Source organism: Pogona vitticeps, chromosome 1 (assembly GCF_051106095.1).
Source record: "Pogona vitticeps strain Pit_001003342236 chromosome 1, PviZW2.1, whole genome shotgun sequence".
Classification (NCBI taxonomy): Eukaryota; Metazoa; Chordata; class Lepidosauria; order Squamata; family Agamidae; genus Pogona; species Pogona vitticeps.
The window spans coordinates 178668423-178690104 of record NC_135783.1 but is presented as its reverse complement, the minus strand read 5'-3'; the positions used below and the strand labels follow the sequence as shown (position 1 = coordinate 178690104).

Sequence of the window (21682 nt, the reverse complement as noted above, 5' to 3'; positions counted from 1 at the left end):
AGTTCCTGAATGAGGACTGGGTTTGGCCCTCATTCAGGGACAATTGTGCTAAATTGGGGTGCTCACATTGAGGAAGTGGTGATTTCAGACTTGCAACATGGTTGGAACTCATGTTTAGATATGAAAGATGGGCGTACTTTGCAAAGTACAAGACGAAATTACTAGAAATCAAAAGCAGAAGACTGTTAAATGAGTGGTTCTTCATGATGTCTTTGAAATTACACATATGGGTTCCTTTTGTGCCTGCATGAAAAACATCAGAACTTTCCAGAGTCTAAGGAAAGTGTTGAGACAAGTCCCTTCCACTGAGCAGACTCTCTACCTTGCCTCAAGCCCTCGGTTCCCTTTTTTTCTGCCACTCAGAGAACACCCAGCAGCTTTCTCAGAGCCTTTGTGTTTTTCCTCAACTTGCCATGTTCTTACCTTTCACTTTCCCACCCTCTCCTCACCCTCCATTCTTCATTCTACAAAACAAAACAAAAAAAGTTGAGACTTTTTCTTCCATTTGTTTAGTCTTTGTCATTGTCCATTAATATTACGGCCCTGGGCAGGCACATTCAAGAAGTGTGTTAGCTATAACAACAAAATTTATCTTACTGATGACCACTCCAAGTGTCTGTACTCTGCTTCAGCTAGGAGCACAAACTCATTGTTGCTCCATCTGCTGCAAATTTACAAAGAACTGATAGTCCCAATGTTAACCATACTTTGCAAGAGAGATCACTACAGGCAGTCGATACAGTTGCCAAAGATACAACTTTTGTTCCTGATATGTCTATTTGCAAAACTCCCTCAAAACAGATCCGTATGGAGTATTTCAAATGGACGCTTCTGCTAAGGAAGATCCATCCTCTCAGTTACAACCTATTCAGTTAACAACATTCCACGATACTAACGAAAGGCCATTGACATCTAAGTCAAGTTGCTCTGTCTTAATAGTTTAATAAGGGGGAGCTGGGAAGGAAGAGTCACAAATACATGCTCCTTGATGAGATATTCAACTGCAGAAGATTAATGTTAAATATAGCTGTCTAGGGATGAAAGGATTCCCATAGAGACAGGAACCACAGTGCCAAGGCTCATGAGTCATGGCTGTTTATAGACTTCAGTGATTATTTTCTTTCTTTTGGTTTGTTCTGTTTTTGCATATGTCATTTTACATCTCTTAAAATATGGATGTAGGCTTTAGAAGATATTTATTTATTTATTTATTTATTTATTTATTTATTTATTTTATACCCCGCCTATCTAGTCATTTAAGATCACTCTAGGCGGCTTACAACAAGCATGATACAATATAATTAAAACAATTTTAAAAAGGGGACAAACTTTGGACAAGATGGAACAGACACTAGGAGAGAGGGAAAAAGAGGGAAAATCAGGAATTGGTTGAGGGGAAGGCCCGATTTAATTGTTTTTAAAAATACCCAGCGAGGGAGCCGCGCGAATGTCAGGGGGAAGGTTATTCCAGAGGCGAGGAGCCACCGCCGAGAAGGCCCGATTTCTTGTCTTTTCTTTCCGGGCCTCCTTCGGCATTAGGCTCCTCAGCCTCACCTCCTGACTCGCGCGAGTGACACGGGTAGAACTTGGTGGAAGTAGGCGTTCCGCCAAGTATCGAGGCCCTAAGCCGTTTAGGGCTTTATACGTGAGCATCAACACTTTGAAGTCGATGCGGAATTGGATGGGCAGCCAATGCAGTGCAAGAGGCAGAAGAAAAATTATGCCTCATAGGTTGAATATTGTACACACTACATTAAACCATAGAAAAGACAAGAAATCGGGCCTTCTCGGCGGTGGCTCCTCGCCTCTGGAATAGTAGCACAGGTGCAAGGCTCTCACTCGGGGTGTGTTTGCCTTCCTGAGCACAGGAAGCTACAGTGGACATAATATGGAAGAAATTTAGGCGAACAGCCTCTATTGTAATACCCTGGGTTCAGTCCCTTGCCTTCACTTTTTCTTCCTCTGACACTCTTTCATACTTACTCTTCCTCATGTGCCCCCCCAATCATTGTCTTGCCCTGTGCTCATACTTGTTAAAAATTCCACATTTGGATCAACATAGATAGCGTTGCAAATAGTTCTACCCAAGTTGAAGCTAGCTTGTCTTCTCATACATGGCATGGTTAGTCATTTGTGGTATTTATAATGTTGTAAAGAAGATCTGTGGGGTCAGTTTCTTCACAGTAACTTCTTGTCTCTTGGTGACAGTGTGATTCAGTGGCTTCTACAGTCAACCCTTGACTTATGAACGGCCCTACATACGGACTTTATGATTTACGAACAGCTCTGTTGGCAAAAATTGGCATCGACTTGCGAACGGAGCTCAACCTACGAACGAGGTCCGGCTCCATTTGCAAGTCAATGCCATTTTTTGCCAACGGAGCCATTTGTAAATAGCTCCCTGCAAAAAGGCAGGGAGAAAGGGCTGGAAATTCGGATTTCCAGCCCATTCCCCCTGCTTTTTTGCTTTTTGAAATGCTGGAACATATTAATTCCGCTCCCATGCATTTCAGTGGGAAATGGTACTTCGATTTACGAACTTTTCAACGTACGAACGTTGTTCAAATAAGTTCGTAAGTCGAGGTACCACTGTACTTGGCAATATCTGTGGCAAAAGGAAAGTATGTAAAACAAAAGCAGTGTCTTCCTTGTTTTAACATTAAGGCAGCACAGAAATACAGTGGTGCCTCGCAAGACAATGTTAATTCGCTCCGCAAAAAACGCTGTCTTGAGAAAACATTGTCTTGTGAAAAGAGGTTCCAATGGAAGTAACATCCTCTTGCGAAAATTGTCCATAGAAAACATTGTCTTGCGGGACACGGTTCCCCATTGGAATGCATTGAAATCTATTTAAAGTGTTCCAATGGGGAAAAATCGTCTTGCGAAAATCGTCCATAGAAAACATCGTCTTGCGAAGTGCAACAGAGATCGCAAAAACCAATTTTGCGGATTAATCATCCCACGAGGCAATCGTCTTGTGAAGCACCACTATATATTAAATGCAAGATTTTTTTCAGACATGTATTTCATATTTATTTTATCATTCTTTTAATGAGTGAGTGTTATATTTTATTGTCACAGCATAGTGAGATAGGCTATGCTGAGATATACGCTGTCTTCAGTCTAGGTCAGTAGGGGAAACTTGGATTCACTTCTGAAGCTAACAGTCTAGGCCCTATAGCAAGGATGAGGAATGTGCAGCTCTCTAGATGCTGTTGGGCTGCAACTCCTATCACCTGTCACCAGTGGCAAGACTGGTGAGTTTTAGTCCACATCTGGAGAACCATGCATGTCCCACCCCATACTACAGAGATGATGTGGATCTCTTAAGATGCAGCCAAGCTTAGTGGGAAATTCTGAAAATTACACCTGTGTACTGTGTCCCTGTTTGGATCCTGATTGCATACTTCAAATCAATGCCTTATGCATTTCTGAATATATTCCCTCAGATCCATTATGGGATCCTAAACCAAATTGTGATTCATAAATAGAGCTCGAGGATTCACATTCATTTAAAAAAGAAAGCTCTTAATGGCTGTAATTGTGTGTGTGTGTGTGTGTGAGAGAGAGAGAGAGAGAGAGAGATTGCTTGACAGCATCATAGACCAAAAACAAAACACAGAGAAAATCAAAAACATAGACCACAAAGATACCATGAATTTCCAAACAGATTATGATCTTCCAGAGTCTAAGCTCATACAAAGAGCCCCCACAAGGAAGAAAATATCTTCAGATGCATCTCCCTTCACGTGTAGGTGAATGATGCCACTGGAAACAGAGGATGGCAGGTCAAGCATGCACCCCATTATTTGTGGTGACTGTATAATAGCTGAATATGACTATTGCCTGAGTTGTGTGTCAGACTGTGCTGCCTCAGAAAGCTCACACGAGTGCAGTCACATACACACTCAGTCCTAAAATAAGGCAGAAGGGAAACTGACATGTAAAAGCAAACTACTGCAGGAAACTGAAATGAGGAGAAAGTGTGTCATGCAAGACAACATACAGTTGTGTTCAAAATTATTCAACCCCCAATGCTGTAGAGGGGTTTAGGGACTATAGTGTACATTTGGAATTGTATTCAGAATGAAATCCTACAAGGACGTTTTAAAGAACCAAATGCAACTAAAATAACATCAATTGTTTATGTAATACAGTAGTAAATGTTTCTTTTGTGGTTTCTTCATTGCCACAATTATTCAACCCCTTAAAGACTACCACTCTGAAGAAGAGAGGTTCATTCAGGTGTTTTCGATCAGGTATTGAAAATACCTGTGGATGTCACCGAGCACCAATCAAGCATAATAAGCACCAATTAGGCAGCTTTAAAATGACTGTGATACTCAGCTCCTTCTAGACATTTACTGGTGTGGTTACAAACATGGTGAAGTCAAGAGAATGGTCCAGGAAGACAAGAGAAGAGGTGATTTGTCTTCACAGGAAGGGCAATGGCTATAAGAAGATTGCAAAGAAGTTAAACATACCAAGAGACACCATAGGAAGCATCATTCGCAAATTCAAGGCAAAGGGCACTGTTGAAATGCTACCAGGTCGTGGAAGAAAGAAGATGCTGACTTCGACTGCTGTGCGCTACCTGAAGCGTAGAGTGGTGAAAAGTCCCCGTGTGACTGCTGAGGAACTGAAAAAAGATTTGTCAGATGTGGGTATAGAAGTTTCAGCTCAGACAACAAGGCGCACACTGCGTAATGAAGGTCTCCATGCCAGAACCCCCAGGCGCACCCCCTTGCTGTCTCCCAAGAATAAGAAGAGTCGACTGCAGTATGCCAAAAGTCATGTGAGCAAACCACAAAAGTTGTGGGATAGTGTTCTGTGGACTGATGAAACAAAATTAGAACTGTTTGGGCCCATGGATCAACGCTATGTTTGGAGGAGGAAGAACAAGGCATATGATGAAAAGAACACCTTGCCTACTGTGAAGCATGGCGGAGGGTCAATAATGCTTTGGGGCTGTTTTGCTTCTGCAGGTACAGGGAAGCTTCACCATGAATTCTCTTCAGTACCAGGAGATATTGGATGAAAATGTGATGCAGTCGGTCACACACCTGAGGCTTGGGAGACGTTGGACCTTTCAACAGGACAATGATCCCAAGCATACCTCCAAGTCCACTAGAGCATGGTTGCAGAGGAAAGGCTGGAACATTTTGGAGTGGCCATCGCAGTCACCAGACTTAAATCCGATTGAGAACCTCTGGTGGGACTTAAAGAAAGCAGTTGCAGTGCGCAAGCCTAAGAATTTGACTGAACTGGAGGCTTTTGCCCATGAAGAATGGGCGAAGATACCCGTAGATCGCTGCAAGACACTTGTGTCAAGCTATGCTTCACGTTTAAAAGCTGTTATAACTGTAAAAGGATGTTGTACTAAGTACTAAGATTGAATGTCACTTGGGGGTTGAATAATAATGATGTGAGCACAGAAAAGACATTTGTGGTTATTTCATTATAAACTTAAGGTTATATTTCTCTGACCTACAAGTGCCTCTTTCATGTAAATGTAAGCAAGATGACTGAATGATCAAAATCAATGTCAAAATGGCCAAAACATTCAATTTCAGTGGGGGTTGAATAATTTTGAACACAACTGTATAGTGACTTCACATAGGGACCCCTTCCAGTTTCTCATTGCTTAGATATTATGGGAGATGTCCCCTCTCTTCACTGGGAATGAAACTGCCAGTTAAGAGCAGGTTCCCATCTCCACATCCTCATATACCATCACTTAAACATCTTCCTCGCATGGTTATTTAGCCTTTCTGCTTATCCCATTAATTCTGGTCCTCTTTTTGCACTTTTCTGCATATACCTTTATTTTTTAAACAACTGAACAATGGCTGTCTGTTTCATTTTGGACCATTCCTATCTGGATTAATTCCAATAGTGTTGGATTCAGCCAAAGTGGGTGCACAGCTCCTCTGAAAACAATGAGATACACTATAATGCTCCTTTATATTATCATTTCACTATTTTTGTCTTACAACATTCAGAATGTTGAATATATGCAATACAGATCAGAGAGTGATAAGGAGGGGAAAGTGGGTAGGGAATAGGATATTGTCATGGAGGTTTCCCTCCTGTGATTGATCAAGGTGCTGCTTGAAGGAATGCAAATGTTTGACAAACTGTCTGACAGCAGTTTGACTTGTCAGTACCAATACCATGCCTCTTCCTGTATTGCAGGGATTCAGATAGATCACTGGATATTTTTGATGAGAAATCGCATCCACTCACGGTAAATTTGTTTTGTTAGTTCATTCTGATTAGTTGAATACATCTAGTCCAAACTGTTAGGTTTTTACTAATGCTTACTTGTTCAGTTTACTTATAAAGTAAATCTAGGTTTTCAGGATAAATTTTAGCTTCTCTTGAATCTCAGACAAGTGTTGCAGTCCATGTACATCTGAACTGAGTTTTCTTTCTAAGTCTAAAAGACTTAGCCGTCCAGCGTGGTCAGTTGATCAGATGGGCGGGATATAAATACAATAAATAAATAAATAAATTAAAATAAAAACCAGAGCACTATCTTTGGACATTTTATTTCATGCTTAATTCTGGTTGTAAACTTCTTGCAAAATGCAGGTGGTGTAAGATTTAGTCATATTGGCAGAACTGTTCTGTACTTCTGTTCTGTACAGAACTTTTCTGATCTTTGGCTGGAATCCAGAGAAGTACCCATGTAGAATGCTTACTCATGCATATAGAGAGGTTTGCCGTTCTCCTTCTCACAGGAGTGCCTCAGATCCTCACAGAATGCAACCTTGAAGTATCTCTTCCCTCCACTCAGGTTTTTAGAATTAGGAAACAGGCTGCAAAAGAACTGGGAACATTCTTATTGTGCCATCAGCCTTTTTGGATTCTAGTCCTTGTATGTAAGCAGTTAAAATTGGATCATGCAGAATGCTTTCACAGCACCAATAGTATAATGCTACACATCTTTGCAAAGTGACTGGATTTGTAAGTACTCTCAGCCAGAATCCTATTCGGACTTTGCTGCAGAGTAAGTGAATTATGCAGTTGTGACAACAGATTGCAGCTAATCAGATGCTTTGATGAATGCCAGTTGTGTGACCAGGCATGCCAATTGCATTTTGTTAAGCAGTTTCTAGCTGCGATTTAAAACATTATTTCAGTTATTCAATTAAAATCCAGATAGGATTCTGGCCACTGTATTCAGAGGAGCTTTTCATATATTTCTAAATCATGTCCTGTTTCAGCGAGAAGAGGTTCCAGATGACTACTATAAGCATGATCCTGATCACAAGCACATCTATCGCTTTGTACGTACCCTTTTTAGTGCAGCACAGCTGACGGCCGAATGTGCAATAGTGACATTGGTAAGGCTTGCTTTTTTACTGTTAGCTAGTTTTGAAGAAAAGAGCCGGAATGTAGTCCTCTGCCAGTGTCCTTTATGTTTGAGGATTAAATAGATACCACTTAATCAGTAGTCACAGATAACTTTGCCTGAACTCCAGTTTGAGCATTAAGACTACTCATAATACATTGGATCATTTTACCTTGCAGCAGATTTTTGTGCAGAAAATGCACACCTTCATGAGATCTGCCTATTTAATATTTGTCACACAAATGCGCTGCAGGAATTGAATAAACACTACAGTTCTCTTGAGATGCAGAAGTAGAAGATAAATGCATCAGGATGAAGCTTCTGAAGTTGGAATAATTGGACAGTCAATTCAGTGCCTCACATCTAGTAATATCATTGAGAACTGCAGACTGATTTATAAAACACATTCATAAACTAGAGTGATGAGGGCTTGAGTGTCTTGTTCACAGTATTGCTCTTCTGTAATGTTAGATAACAGAAGAGCAGCACTGTTCTGACTATTTTCAGATGGGGGATAATTGTATTCTTCCGTCGCAGTAAAAACAGCAAAGTATGAGGAATCAGACCTCAGGGAATATGAGAAACATAAAAGCTGCTGCCACTAGTTGGCAATGTTTTACCACAGAATGTAACAAAGTTGAACTACAAATAAGCCATGGAGGAGGAGTGACATTTTTATGTATCCTCCTCAATTTTGAAACAATTTGTTACAGATGTTGCAGACTTTCCCTAATAACCTTAATTTTTCAGTCAGGCATTCAGATATCTGGGCTACCTCTCCCAATAGACATGATACTAAAACTAGAAACAACAGAAATGCTTTGCTAAAATAAATCAGTGAGGGGAATTTGTAGATAAATATATCTTGAAATTAGTTTTCCATTGTTAAAAGTTCATCTTAGATAGGTTTACACATGCCATGCTCCATTGATTTCAGTGGAACATATTCCCATGTTAATGAACTTTGGACTGCAACTTCAGTTCTGTCATTTTACCTTTGAGTGGACCAGGTACCTATTATCAGCTGAGAATCTGTTTAGTGGAAATTGACATCTTAATGTTTGAAGATATGTGTATACACATATATGTGAATGGGAAGCATATCATTAGTAACGTTCTTGCAGTACTCAAGAACTGGAATAAAATGTTTTGAAGGACATACAGGATTTGCAGCTGATCTGGATAAGCTAGTGGTTTCCACCCTTGGGTCACCAGACATTTTTGGACAATAACTGTCACAAATCCTAGCCAGCACAATTTCTGGATGTTTTAGTCCAAGAACGTCTGGGGACCCAAAGTTTGGAACCACTGGGATAAGCTCTCACTAAAGCTTCTCCATCACTTCCCAGTGTTCCATGATTTGAGGAAGAATGATCCATTCTTGGTTCCTTGGAGGAGAAACCGGCCAAATGTAAATATAATACAAAATTTTCTGAATATTCTCAGAATGAAATTAGATTGTCCCTGATAGCACTGTTTCTGACTGCAACCATTTTGCTCATGCTATCATAACAAAAGGGCATCACCATCACAAGTGGAGTTTTTTTTGGGGGGGGACACATTGGGTTTATGAAGCTGATTATGGTGAGATTCTGAAAGAAAAGAGTTGTCAACAATGCAGCAGTGTTCGTATTGATGAGTCCTTATATATGTGTTAAACACCTGAATTCTGACTGCTTTCTGTCCTGCATTGAAGAACTTGTGAATTCAGAAATTCTCAACACTTTTTTTTTGCAGGTTTACTTGGAAAGGCTTTTAACCTATGCAGAGATTGACATCTGCCCAAGTAACTGGAAGAGAATAGTTCTAGGTGCTATACTGCTGGCTTCTAAAGTATGGGATGATCAGGCTGTGTGGAATGTAGATTACTGCCAAATACTGAAGGATATTACAGTTGAAGACATGTAAGTTTCAGGGTTAGTTAAACATGTTTCTCTTTGTCCTATCTATACTGCATTTGTGGATGTACCTGTAGTCTCCATTCTTTTCTTCTTCTTTTTAGCACCATACATGTTCTGGTGTTCCATTTAATGTGTCTTGGCCCCTAGAAGTATTTTGACATATTTTTCTCTGCTTGTAACAAATGGTATGCCTTACCTCCGTCTCGTATTCTTGTTCAGTGGCATATACACAAGTGCAGTTCTAAATATCACACAATTTAACAAAGGTGTCCTGTGTTTGTTTGTTTGTTTTTACAGCCCCCACCTCACCCCCTAGAGCTCACTAACATTTCCTAAAAAAAAAAAAAATAGAACTCATTGGACAGCTTTAAAATTCTGGGGGATCAGGACCAGTGCATCCATTCTCAGCAGTGCATACAGTGGGGTCTTGACTTGAGAACTTAATCCGTATTGGAAGGTGGTTCTCAAGTCAAAAAGTCTGTAAGTCAAGTCTCCATTGACCTACAGTGCATTGAAAACCGATTAATCCCGTAACAGGCCGTTTTTGTTCCATTTTGGGGTTTTTTCTGGTCTGTAAGTCAAATCTCAGTCTGCAAGTCAAACCTAAATTTTGCGGCCAGAGAAGTCTGTAACTCAAAAAGTCTGTAAGTCAAGCCGTCTGTAAGTCAAGGGTCCACTGTATTAAAATTCCTGGCATGACTCTTTTGTCCTCTGCTTATGCAGTAAATAGCGAACCAATGGAGTCTGTTTCCATTTGTATACAGTACGGTTGTCACATAGTTTAACAAAAGGGAGGCTTGCAACCTCTATTATTATTGGAGCCCACCATCATTTCCTTAATGTTTTTAGGAATCCTTAGACATCCCTAGAACTGCATAAGCCCATCTGTGCTTCCCTTTGCAGGATTTCCTCTGCTTAACCAAACACTGCACTCCTGTTCTGTCACCATATCCTTTTGCCTTCAAGTAGGCATTTGATCCAAGCCAAGACTGGTGGTTGTTCTTAAACATTTCTTTAAAAGGAAAAGAACAAATGTATACTTTTTTCAATTTAAATTTTATAGTTTCATTTTCATAGAAGAGTTGCTTAAAAGTTGCTGTAAAACATTGGAAAGAGTTCTGTTTGCTGTTCATTAACATTTACTTAAACAGTGCTCAATTTCAGTGACCTGCTTTCTATGTAACTGTGGAGTCACTGCACTTAAGAGCCAGGGAGCCATTTTCACACAGGGAAGTTTAGCCCTCCCCAGCTGTGTTCCCAGAGCTTCAAAAGAAAATGTTCCCGTTTCTACCAGTTGAGATTTTTTTTTCTCAGAACCTGGTTGCTACATGATGATAGGATTGAGGAAAACAGACTATAAAGCCAGATCCAGACCTATTACAGCCTGAGTCAAGTTGCTGGTTCCTCATCTTTGCTTTAGAGGGTAAATTTAGAAACACAACTCATAATTTTAGTCTCATGTTTAATAAAGATGCATTATAGATAAGCAGGATGAGGGGTGATTGGTGGATTAAAAAAATTAAATATTCATCTTTTGGTTAAGGAAAAAGAGTTCATTGCCTTTTCCAAACTGTCACAAGAAACTTGAAACAAGAGGAAGCTAAATTCTTGATCATATAAAATACCTGCTTATTGGAGTGTTTCAATAAGAACAGGGAAAAACTAGCCACACAACATCTTGGCTCCCTACAGTTGCTAATCCTGTAGATTACAGTGTATATAAAAGAGGAGGCATGCTGTTCATTCTTGAGCTTCATGTAATGGCAAATAAAGTGACACAAATGCTTTTCCTAGGCTTTAACCCCCTATTAATAGATGTGTTAATCTGGCAAGGTATTGTATTTTTACACAATTAAAATGTATTAGCAAGGCCTGTACAAAAGGGGAAATGAATCCGTGATCAGCTGATCATCAAAACATTATCTGATTTGCATTTCTATAAGCTTTATGAGCATATGAGCAGGAAATTAATTCTAGCAGTAGATTTAATGGGACTCTATTCCATCCTGCTGGAAAGAAATCACACAAAGCTTCTATTCTAATTGAGACTAGCCGTCTAGGTGATTGATTCCTCTTTGTTTCCAGGCCCTGCAAGTAAAATGAACATATTTAAAAAAGGAAAGATTTCTCTCCTCCAGTTTTCCTCAAAGTGTTGTGGAAAAAATTGACTGCTAGCATGTAGTTGTCTTTTATGCAGTTGCCTTTTCTTGGGAATAAAGTTGCATTGTCTGTTGGATCAATAGACAAGGTTTTACCTTCAGTTAGAATAAGTTGGAGGGAATTTTACAGATCTGTCTGAACTTCACAACACAGGTCAACAAAGAGCTCAGCCTACAGGTTGCAGGGAATGCAGGCTGACTGGGCACGGAGTAACAATATGGTTGTCATAGGAATCTAAGCTGTCTGGGATGGGGGTCCTCTATGGTTAGTGCTCTTTGTGTCTCCAGTGAGTCTGGTACTTCCAACTTCAGCTGGACATCCACAGGCACTCGCCTGTTTCATGACACTCGGCATGTGCAACATGACTAGATGTTCCACTACTCCTTTCTTGGTCCCTTTTGCAGCAGCAGACAACTCAGGCACCATTCTAAAAATGGTTTTGCCAGTAATTTTTAAAAAGTGTTTAAAACATGGTTTATTTTCTTCATCCATAAAGCACGTGTAACTTTTGACGTTCATGTTTAAGTTCTTACACCTTGCATTATAGCCTAGTGAGTGCAAGGAATTACTTTATTTTAGTAGTGTATGAGCTTGGAGTCTTACTGCCTAATAGTATCTCACATTTAAATCTATTATAGTGGAGGACTTCATTTATGTTTCTTATATTTTCAGCGTATTGAGTGCTTGTATAAATGAAATTCAGCTACTTTTGAGCCTGCAAATATAAAATTAAAAGTTCTGTATGCAAATATAAAATACTTTACATATAAATGATAGGTAAGAAATAGAACAGTGATTTCTGACAAAAGAATTTGAGGGCTTGAGGACTGATGCAGAGGTTATTGATTGCAAGCCCATCTTAAGAATTTTGGTGAAATATGAGTAAAGAGTCATTCTTTGAGACCTTCTACTTTCTGAGGTTTTTGTTTTTGTTCTTTCTAAACATTCTGAAGAGGTGCTGGCCTACACCTGAATCCACAGGATGGATTTTGGTAAAATAAGGCTGGAGACAGCCTTAAAAGAATTCTTTTTCCTATCTTCTGCAGATAAAGTATCCTCTCAGGAGTTTTAGGGCACAGAACTCTTTCGCCTACCTAATGCTGCTTGCTTGCTTATTTATTTATTGCTGGAGATGAATCTGTGTTGCCTCAAGAGGCTTTTTACTCCAAGATAATAGCGCAGCTCTTCAGAGATCCATTTGTTGCCGTGGTGATATGCCTACTTCTTTTGTTGGTCTGCCTCTACTTCAACAAAACCCCTTCCTGTCATCAACCTGGTGAAAATGTCTGCAAGTTCTTCAGAGCTAATCAACAGCCCACATCATTCTTTTCATCTGATAACTACAGAACTGGGCCTTGTAAGAATAAGAATGGAGTATGAATTGTGTACATCTGTGCTAATGGAACTCAAAACAACAGTGCTTCCAAGTTAGCAGACTGAGTGCATGACAGAACATAACCTTGTCCCTCAAACTGCAGGTCTCAGATGGTGTCTTTCCTCTGATATGGAGAAGATTAATTTTCTCTTCCCTTAATGCTAATAAAACAAAGTTTTGGTTGCATTTTGGTTCTGAATAATATCAAGGCCCTGAATTTGCCTGTTTTTGCCATACACATCCACGCCCCATTTTCTTTTCCTCTTATCATTTCTTTTCCAGGAATGAGATGGAAAGACACTTCTTGGAGCTGTTGCAATTCAATATCAATGTTCCTGCCAGTGTTTACGCCAAATACTACTTTGACCTTCGCTCCTTAGCAGACGACAACAACCTGAGCTTTCTGCTGGAGCCCCTTAGTAAAGAGCGAGCACAGAAACTGGAGGTAATGGTTCTGAGACTTGATGCACTGAGTTCTTTGTGTGATGGAAGCTTCTGTTGTTGATGATCTCACATTAGTTTGTTTGGCAAAGCTTCTTGGCAAGCTTTTATTGGCAGGTTTAGCCATCACAGAAAATCTTTGATGTTAAAGATCAAATTTATGTATATTTTCAAAGGGAAACAGAAAAGTCTCAAAATGAGCCAGTGTATATTTACCACATCAACTTTGAGGCTGTAATTCCTAATATCTGAAGAAGAGAAGGGTTAATGGATGAATTGCTTGATAAATGAATCTCTTTAATATGTGAGAAAAGAAAGAAGTACACATTAATTGTTCAGCATTGCAAATTCCTCCTAGCTTTTAATTGTATGTGAGTGCCTGTATATCTCAAAGCTGTTTCTTTTCTTTTTTAAATTAAAAAAAAACTTTACACTGATTGGTTATAGATATCTGCCGAGAAGGAGATATCTCACTTTATTTGCTGGGATTTATTGGCAGGTATGTTGGTAAAGAATTGTAGTCTCAGTAAAATTTCTTATTTTTGTTTTGATCATAACCTTCAGTGATAAGGAGTAACCTGGTTTAGATCGTTGCTGAGTACTTCTGTAGGTTTTTTTAAAGTTGCTGCTGATGTCACACACACACACACACACAGAGAGAGAGAGAGAGAGAGAGAGAGAGAGGTGCTTCACATGTTATTTCTGTTTTCAGAAGAAATATGTACCAAGGACTGAAATGCCATGCCCTACCTGAGGTGGAAGACTTAGCCAACAAAGGTTAACAGTTCAGTGAATTAAATCAGTTAAGTTTAAGTTAGAGGACGCAAGTTTTCAGTAGTTAAGTTGGCATAAAATTACCATTTTATCTAGGTGATGGCAGTAGAGCCCTGCCAGAAAAAAAGCTAGAAAAATCTCACCTATTATTTTATTCCTCTCCTTGTCATTCTGAGGTTTGAAGAGAAGGAAGTAGCTACATACAGTGTTGAGAAACTCATTTTCCATCCCAGCAAAGCCCTTCTCTTGCTTACCCCACCATGCCTTGCAATCTCATATCCTTTCCTTCTCCCCTTATGACTCACTCATTCACAAGTGAATCCCAAGAATAGCTCCAAGGAATGAAAGTTCAGTTTTCTGGGGCAAAGTGAGGAGCCTTTGTGTAGTGCCCACTGTAGAACACAAGAGATGACCACCATCTTGGATGCAAAGAAGAACACCACCCCTTCCTAAGCCATTTTTCTTTTCTATTAATTTAAAATCCTTCCACCTTGCACTACAAGGCTGAATTACATAGTGATGGCTACCAGTTCTGTACTGTGCGCATGCATCAAGGGGCCACTTCAGTGTTCAGTGAGGCTTAGTCCCAGGAAGAGTAGATTGCAGTTGGCTACCGAGGCAAACTGATACAGATGTGCTCAGAAGCAAATCCTACTGCTTTCTTATGTCTATTTTATTTGTTAGTTATACATATAGTCTGTCTTCTCCAAATATTTCACCGTTATAAACATATCTTAGTACTGAATAGAAATGCATAGGATTGCATGGCTTGATGTTTTTAACCAGATAAATTGAGTCTGTTATATATAATTCTGCATTAGGCAGCAGATGTTTTGCTATTTTACTTCTTTGCTGTTTGCACTTTGTTTGAAGAGAAGGCATAGCGCAGATGTGAAGAGTTGACATCAGTCTTTATAGTTTTCTGTTTTGCTATTCAAAATTTCTCTTCTGTTGGAAAGTTCCAAATCAGATTTTTTTAGAGCAAACCCAGCCCCAGCTACCTCTGCAGCTACTCCTGTCCTCTTCTTTTCTTCTTGGGAGTAGATTTTGTTTTGTCAGGAAGCTTAATCTGAATTCAGGGTTTTCAATCTTATAACAGGGTCTCTGCCTTATGAAGGGGTGTTAAAGTGGTGCTCCTAAACTTGTTCAGAGTGTCTTCCCATTTTCAGAAGATGCAGAAGTGAGCAACTAAAGTGATTCCTGGGCTGGGGCACCTCCCTTATGAGGAAAGGCTACAGCGTTTGGGGCTCCTTAGTCTAGAGAAAAGCCACTTGGGGGGGCATGATTGAGATGTATAATATTATGGAGGGGAAGGATAAAGTGGACAGAGGGAAGCTCTTTTCCCTCTCATGCAATACCAGAACCAGGGGACATCCACTCCAATGGAGTGTTGGGAGAGTGAGAACAGACAAAAGAGAATATTTCTTTACCCAGCATGTTGTTAGCCTGTGGAACTCCTTGCCACAGGATGTGGTGATGTCATCTGGCCTAGATGCCTTTAAAAGGGGGATTGGACAGATTTCTGGAGGAAAAGTCCACTGCAGGTTACAAGTCATGATGGGAATGTATAAATCTCCAGGCTTAAAATGGAGGTACCTCCAAATGCCAGATGCAAGGGAGGGGGATCAGAAGACAGGTATCTAGTTGTCTCAAGTGCTCCCAGAGGCATCTGGTGGGGCCACTGTGAGATACAGGAAGCTGGACTAGATGGGCCCTTGGTCTGATCCAGCAGGACTCTTCTTATGTTCTTATGTTCTCACTGATTAAGAATCATAGAAAATTAATAATGAAGACAGTAATGTCCATATATTGAAGTACCTGATACAGATCCACCCAAACATAGAGCTGACTCTTTCAACTCAGTATTTGGGATTGTTGTTGTTTAGTCGTGAAATCGTGTCCAACTCTTTGTGACCGCATGGACCAGATCACGCCAGGCCCTCCTGTCTTCCACTGCCTCCTGGAGTTTGGTCAGATTTATGTTGGTAGCTTCAGTGACACTGTCCAACCATCTCATCCTCTGTCGTCCCCTTCTCCTCTTGCCTTCACACTTTCCCAACATCAGCGTCTTTTCCAGGGAGTCTTCTCTTCTCATGAGATGGCCAAAGTATTGGAGCCTCAGCTTCAGGATCTGTCCTTCCAGTGAGCACTCAGGCTTGAGTATTTGGGATTACAACTCCCAATACTGTATAGCCTAAAGTTTGCTACTGTGTTTCCCCAAAAATAAGACAAGGTCTTACATTAATTCTTGCTCCAAAAACACATTAGGGCTTATTTTCAGGGCATGTTTTATTTTTTTCATGTACAACAATCTACGCTTATTCAAATACAGTCTTGTCAGTTTCTTCTGGTTGCTGCACAAGGGTGGAGGGTGGGGTTTCACTTGGGCTTATTTGGGGGGGCGTAGGGCTTATGAGCATCCTGAAAAATCATACTAGGGCTTATTTTCAGGGAAACGGTATTTTCTATTTTAGAGGGGAGATTTATTTTTCTTTGTCCTTTGTCATTATCATAATCAATGCTACAACACACACACCTCTAGATGCACTGACCATCAAAATGTAATACAGATTAGCTGCATCTTTATGATCTTCAAGTGTGAGGCTTAACTTTAAGTACCAAAGTTCCATTATTCTGGATGCCTGAAAATACCTCTTCCCTAACGTTTGATGGAATTTTATTTTGCAGATGGTTAGAGGCACTTTTGATGGATTATCATCACTTGTCATGGCAGAGCTAAATCCTGTCACTGAAAATATCAGTTATGCCTTTGTATTCTGTGTTAGATGGCACTGTGACCTTCCCGTCCTGTTAAGTATTCATAATGAAGTAAGGCTGAATTGCTCTATGCACTTACCTGGGAGGAGTTGTTGTTATGTGCCCTCAAGTCACTTCCTCTGAATGGTGACCTTACAAGTGAGGGATCTCCAAAATGTCCTTTCGTTAACACACCTTGTTTAATCACCCAGCTATGAGCATATCAATTGCTGGAAATACATCTGCACATATGCTGTTTTCAGAGGGGAGAAGGACAATAATGGTGGATGGAGGGGGTGACTGGTATTCAAAGAAGGGAATCCATAGGCAGCTCAGATACACCTCTTGATATGCAGGAGTAAGGCCTTCAACCCACCCAGCCCTGATCTGTGAAAAATTCCAAGTCACCTGTCATAGTCTCTAAAATATTTCTTACCTGTCCTAAAACCAGATTTACAGTTGGAGCACATGTGACTTCCTCCTCTTCTCTCCTCTGGCTGAACTGCTTAGGAGGGAGAGGAGAACCAGGAGTCTGTACAGTGGTGCCTCGCTTGACGAGGATAATTTGTTCCGTTCAAATCGCTGTTAAGTGAAATCCTCATCAAGCAAAATGAAAAAGCCCATTGAAATGCATTGAAAACTGGTTCAATGCATTCCAATGGGCGAAATACCTCTGCGTCCAGCGAAGATCCTCCATAGGGCGGCCATTTTCCAGTGCCTGTAATGCAAGGAATCCATCCTAAAGCACAGTGGGGAGCCATTTTGAATCCCGACAATCAGCTGTTTTTGATCGTTGTTAAGCGAAAAATCAGTTTCCAAAGCAGGGAACCGATCAATGTTAAGCGAAAAAAGCCCATTCAGTCATTTAGGGATTGCAATAGCGATCGCAAAAAACTAATCATCAAGCGATTTCCTCATCTAATGAGGTACTCGTCAAGCGAGGCACCACTGTATACAGCCTTGAGTTCTCAAAGCCCGCTGTCTGTGGTGGACGTAAGAGAGCCCCTTAAGGCTGCAGCAAAGGGAGCTTTGCAGCCATCAGTGCTGCTTCTCAGGTCTTTCTTAAGGTCTTTTTAACAGTTAAAGCATAATAAAGTTAAACAAACACTGAATTAACCATTTTGGGGTGGGCTGGAGAACTAAATCAATTGGCTGATAATTTATTTTTGACTGTTCTTGTTGGTTTCTGAGTGCCACATAAGTGATTTTCTCCAGTGTAAAGGCACACACTTTGTAGTGTTCTTGAGGACTTGAGGTGTATCTGTCTGTTGCTGGGGCAAACAAATGACACTACCCTTTTTGGGTATCCAGAATGTAGGTATCCAGAGCAATGTGTGATGCAATATAAAAATATTGCACTGGCTCTATTAAAAGCATTTCCTCATTTTGGCCACATTTTTTATTTCAAGTTAGTTTAGTATGCCCTCCTAGCTAATCTTCATGAACAACATGGATGTGTTCTTGATACTAAAAAGAAGAGTCAGGAAAAGTGTTGAAAAGGAAGCTGAGGCACTTTTCCATGGAGATGTCGGTCAAGCCTATTGGTCCTCCTCTCCAAAGCTAAATGTTTGCTGATTTTCCTGAGGGGTCCTAAGAGCATGTGAGCAGCTGTCTCTTCAGATAAGTAATGAACTTGGCGAACTGAGTTAAACTAGGGACTTCTTTTGGATATTAAAACTCACAGAGAGAGAGATCAAGCCAGTGGGAAGTAATTCAAGGCAGTCTGGATATAGGGGAGGGCTTTTTTTCCCCTCTGAAGCCTTGCAATTTCTGAGAATATGATGTTTCTTCTTTGTCTTAGTTTTGATGAAAGATTATGCTTTTCAAATAATTTATTTGTTGTATTCGTGAAGGCTTTCAGGGCGAGGATCTAATGGTTGTTGTGGGTTTTTCAGGCTCTTTGGCCATGTTCTACTCCTGTCCTATGAAGATGCCAGCCACAGGGACTGGCAAAACGTTAGGAAGAACAACCTTCAGAACACAGCCAGAGAGCCCAAAAAACCCACAACAACCAATTTATTTGTTGCTTCCCAAGAATTTTAAAATTCTGTGTAGTGCCTGATCTGCACAGAAGTCTCACTGAGGCTAACAAAAGCCTAGAACTTTTGTGGATATTGCTGAAGGTTTTTTTTTATTATTATTAATGTAACAGTAGTCAACTAGAACTAGAAAAAGTGACATGAAGGGAGAAGGAAGGAAGGAAGAAGATTGACTAAGTCTGAGGAAAAAAGATTTAAAAGGCAACTAACAGGAAAGGTATTGTAAGCAAAATATATAAATTATTGGTACAAGCAGAATATGAAACATCCATGATAAAAGATTTGTGGCAGGGTAAAGAAATTAAAGGGGAGGAATGGAGCAAGATATGGAATACAAGAATAATGAAAAACATGCCAGTAAGAATTAAAGAGAATTTCTACAAGGTAATATGGAAATGGTATTTAATATCTGTTCAATTAAACATGATTTTAAACATCTCTGTGTATAGGGTGTAAGAAAGAGAAAGGGATGTACATGTATATGTGGTGGTCCTGTGAAAAAGGAAGGATAGAATGGAGCTTGGTTTTTAATGAAATAAGAAACATAATGTGAATAGACATACAGTTGTCTCCTATGATTGCCTTACTGAATGCTGTTAATGATAAACAAGTAAAGAGAGAGAAAAGTTGATTACCATAACGGTAACTGGCAAGGCTACTAACTGCAAAGAACTGGAAATGTGACTATCAGATTAAGACAGAAGAGTGGTACAGAGAAATGTGGAATCTGGCAATTAATGATAAATTGACTTGTGATATGAAAATTGGAAGATGTATGTTTAAAAATGATGATTTTAAAGACACATGGAATCCATTTCTAGAACATGTTTGACTAAATGGAAGGGGTATACACCAAAATAATAATCAGTGTTTTTTTTCTGGAGAGATACTATGTGGCATGAATTGTAAAGTTAAAGTATTGGAACCTAGTCCTGAAGGGGAGAATGGCACATGGTATTGTATAGGAGTAGCGAATTATGTAGTTTATGCTTCAATTTTTATTGTCTTTTTTGCATCTGTTATAATTTAAAATTTAAAAAAAGTAGTCAATGAATTTATGAGTGAGGTGAAAAGTAAAAGCAGTGACATTTGTGCTGACTTGAAAACTCTTCTTGCCTTAATAATGCTAAAAACATGTCTCTGCTTTAAATATGTTTTATAGGCCATCTCCAGGTTATGTGAGGACAAATACAAAGATTTGTCAAAAGCTGCTATGAGACGATCCTTCAGTGCTGATAACTTAGTTGGCATTCGCCGTTCTAACGCCATCCTCTCTTGAGCAAGATGGAACGCTGTGACGTCGTGGCACCAGCATTCGTACAGACAGGACCACCACCTCCACTCCGAGCACACACATCAGCAGTGATGGTGTCTTTCAGCCAGAGGACAGGGTGAGCAAATCAAGCCAAGGAAGGCCCGAGCCAGAGGAGCGCAATTCCACAGGGTGGGGGTGGGTGGGGGAAGATGGGACCTTGTCAAGTGGGCACACTCCTTTAAAAACCCAGAGGTGCAAAAAAAAAAAAACATTTTGGAGAGCTTTTTCCCTCTCTTTTTTTTTCACACTCCCTCCTCCAATTCAGAGATGTTTGCTTACTGTGTAGGCCTATAGCTGTGAACTGTGTGAGTTTTTAATAATGACTAGTTTTAAATTTTAGAAGTTGAACATGAATGCAATAGTCACAAGTGTTCCACCTCTACCCCCATGCGCCCAGGCCCTGGCTGCCGTTGCCTTTTTCAGTCAGTGCAGTACTCCACACTAACCTCGTTTAAGGCCACTCGGGAACTGATGCTGTAGCACTGACAGGTGACGGGTTCTTCACTCCACCACCAGCCACCCTGTTGCATGTTTACTGACAAGACTGTCTGGTACCCTGGTGTTCAGTTAAAGACCAAGGAGCTGCTGAGCAGCAAGCTGTGCTAACCATGTAAACACCCCCCTCCGTTTTGAGATTGTCCAGGAGTTCAGAATGTTCAGGATGGGAACAGGGAAATGGGGTTCACTGCTATTAAAACAAGTTGGTTAGGGGCCATTTCTTGACAGCTATGGTGCTTTTCATGTTCTTACCCAGTTTTAGTCAAGGCCTGCTAGAGATGCAGCCCATCTATTTTTTGATTTGCCTGAAGTGCAGAATAGAGCTGCACAGAAAGCTTAGCCTGAATAAATCAACTGACTTGATGAACAGACAGTAAGGTGTTCTGCTAAACTCTTCCACTACAAATAATGGATAGGGAGCAAGTCTTGCTCTTGGCCTATGCTTCCAAAAAGCTTTAAATTAACAGTGGAGAAGTCCTGAATTTGATGATGGGGAGGTATGATAATCTTCAGTTCATATAAACAATGCCTTTGAAAAGACTTCTTTTCTTAAAAGCCTGGTATTTAATACCTGTTTCTCTGGAAGTGAACTTCTAAATGTTAGCTTTCTTTAAATTAAGTTTTCTCATCCAGAATGGGAATTCAGGATGAATTAACCATTTTTGCTTCTAAAAATAAGAAGCATAAATAGATGTCCTGCATTCGAAACTGTCGCATTTCCAGGGTAAACATCTAAAGGGTTTGTACTTTAAAACACCAGGTATCTGGTGTAGTGCAAAATATTGTGCTGCCTCTCTTACAATGTGGTTTCCTTTGTTATATTAAACATTGAGCCCAATTTGTTTCTTGAGTGTTCACCGGCACTCAGACTGTTAGTTTCATGCAGTATTTTAATCTACCAGCTCCAGGCCGACATTCTACAGAGTCTGTGGCTTCAGGTATTGATCACAATTCAGTTTTGGGGGCGGAAATGCTACATCTTCAGGTGGCTTTCCTTTCTCATGTTTGTATTAAAAGAGAAGCTAATAATAAACTCTATTTTAATTAATATGAAGTGTGTCTTCT

The 21682-nt window shown here is 40.1% G+C and overlaps 1 protein-coding gene across 2 annotated transcripts in view; it reads left to right on the top strand.

Moving 5' to 3' along the window:
• The window catches only part of CCNYL1 (cyclin Y like 1), a 49112-nt gene extending 27447 nt beyond the window's left edge, over nt 1-21665 (top strand). For both annotated transcript variants that reach the window (XM_072978157.2, XM_072978148.2), the window contains 5 exons: nt 6196-6247; nt 7230-7349; nt 9095-9261; nt 13076-13238; nt 19967-21665. In XM_072978157.2, the coding sequence (XP_072834258.2) occupies nt 6196-6247; nt 7230-7349; nt 9095-9261; nt 13076-13238; nt 19967-20083 (619 nt within the window). In that variant the 3' untranslated portion in view covers nt 20084-21665. The remainder of the gene's footprint in view (nt 1-6195; nt 6248-7229; nt 7350-9094; nt 9262-13075; nt 13239-19966) is intronic.
• Nucleotides 21666-21682: the final 17 nt, after the last annotated feature.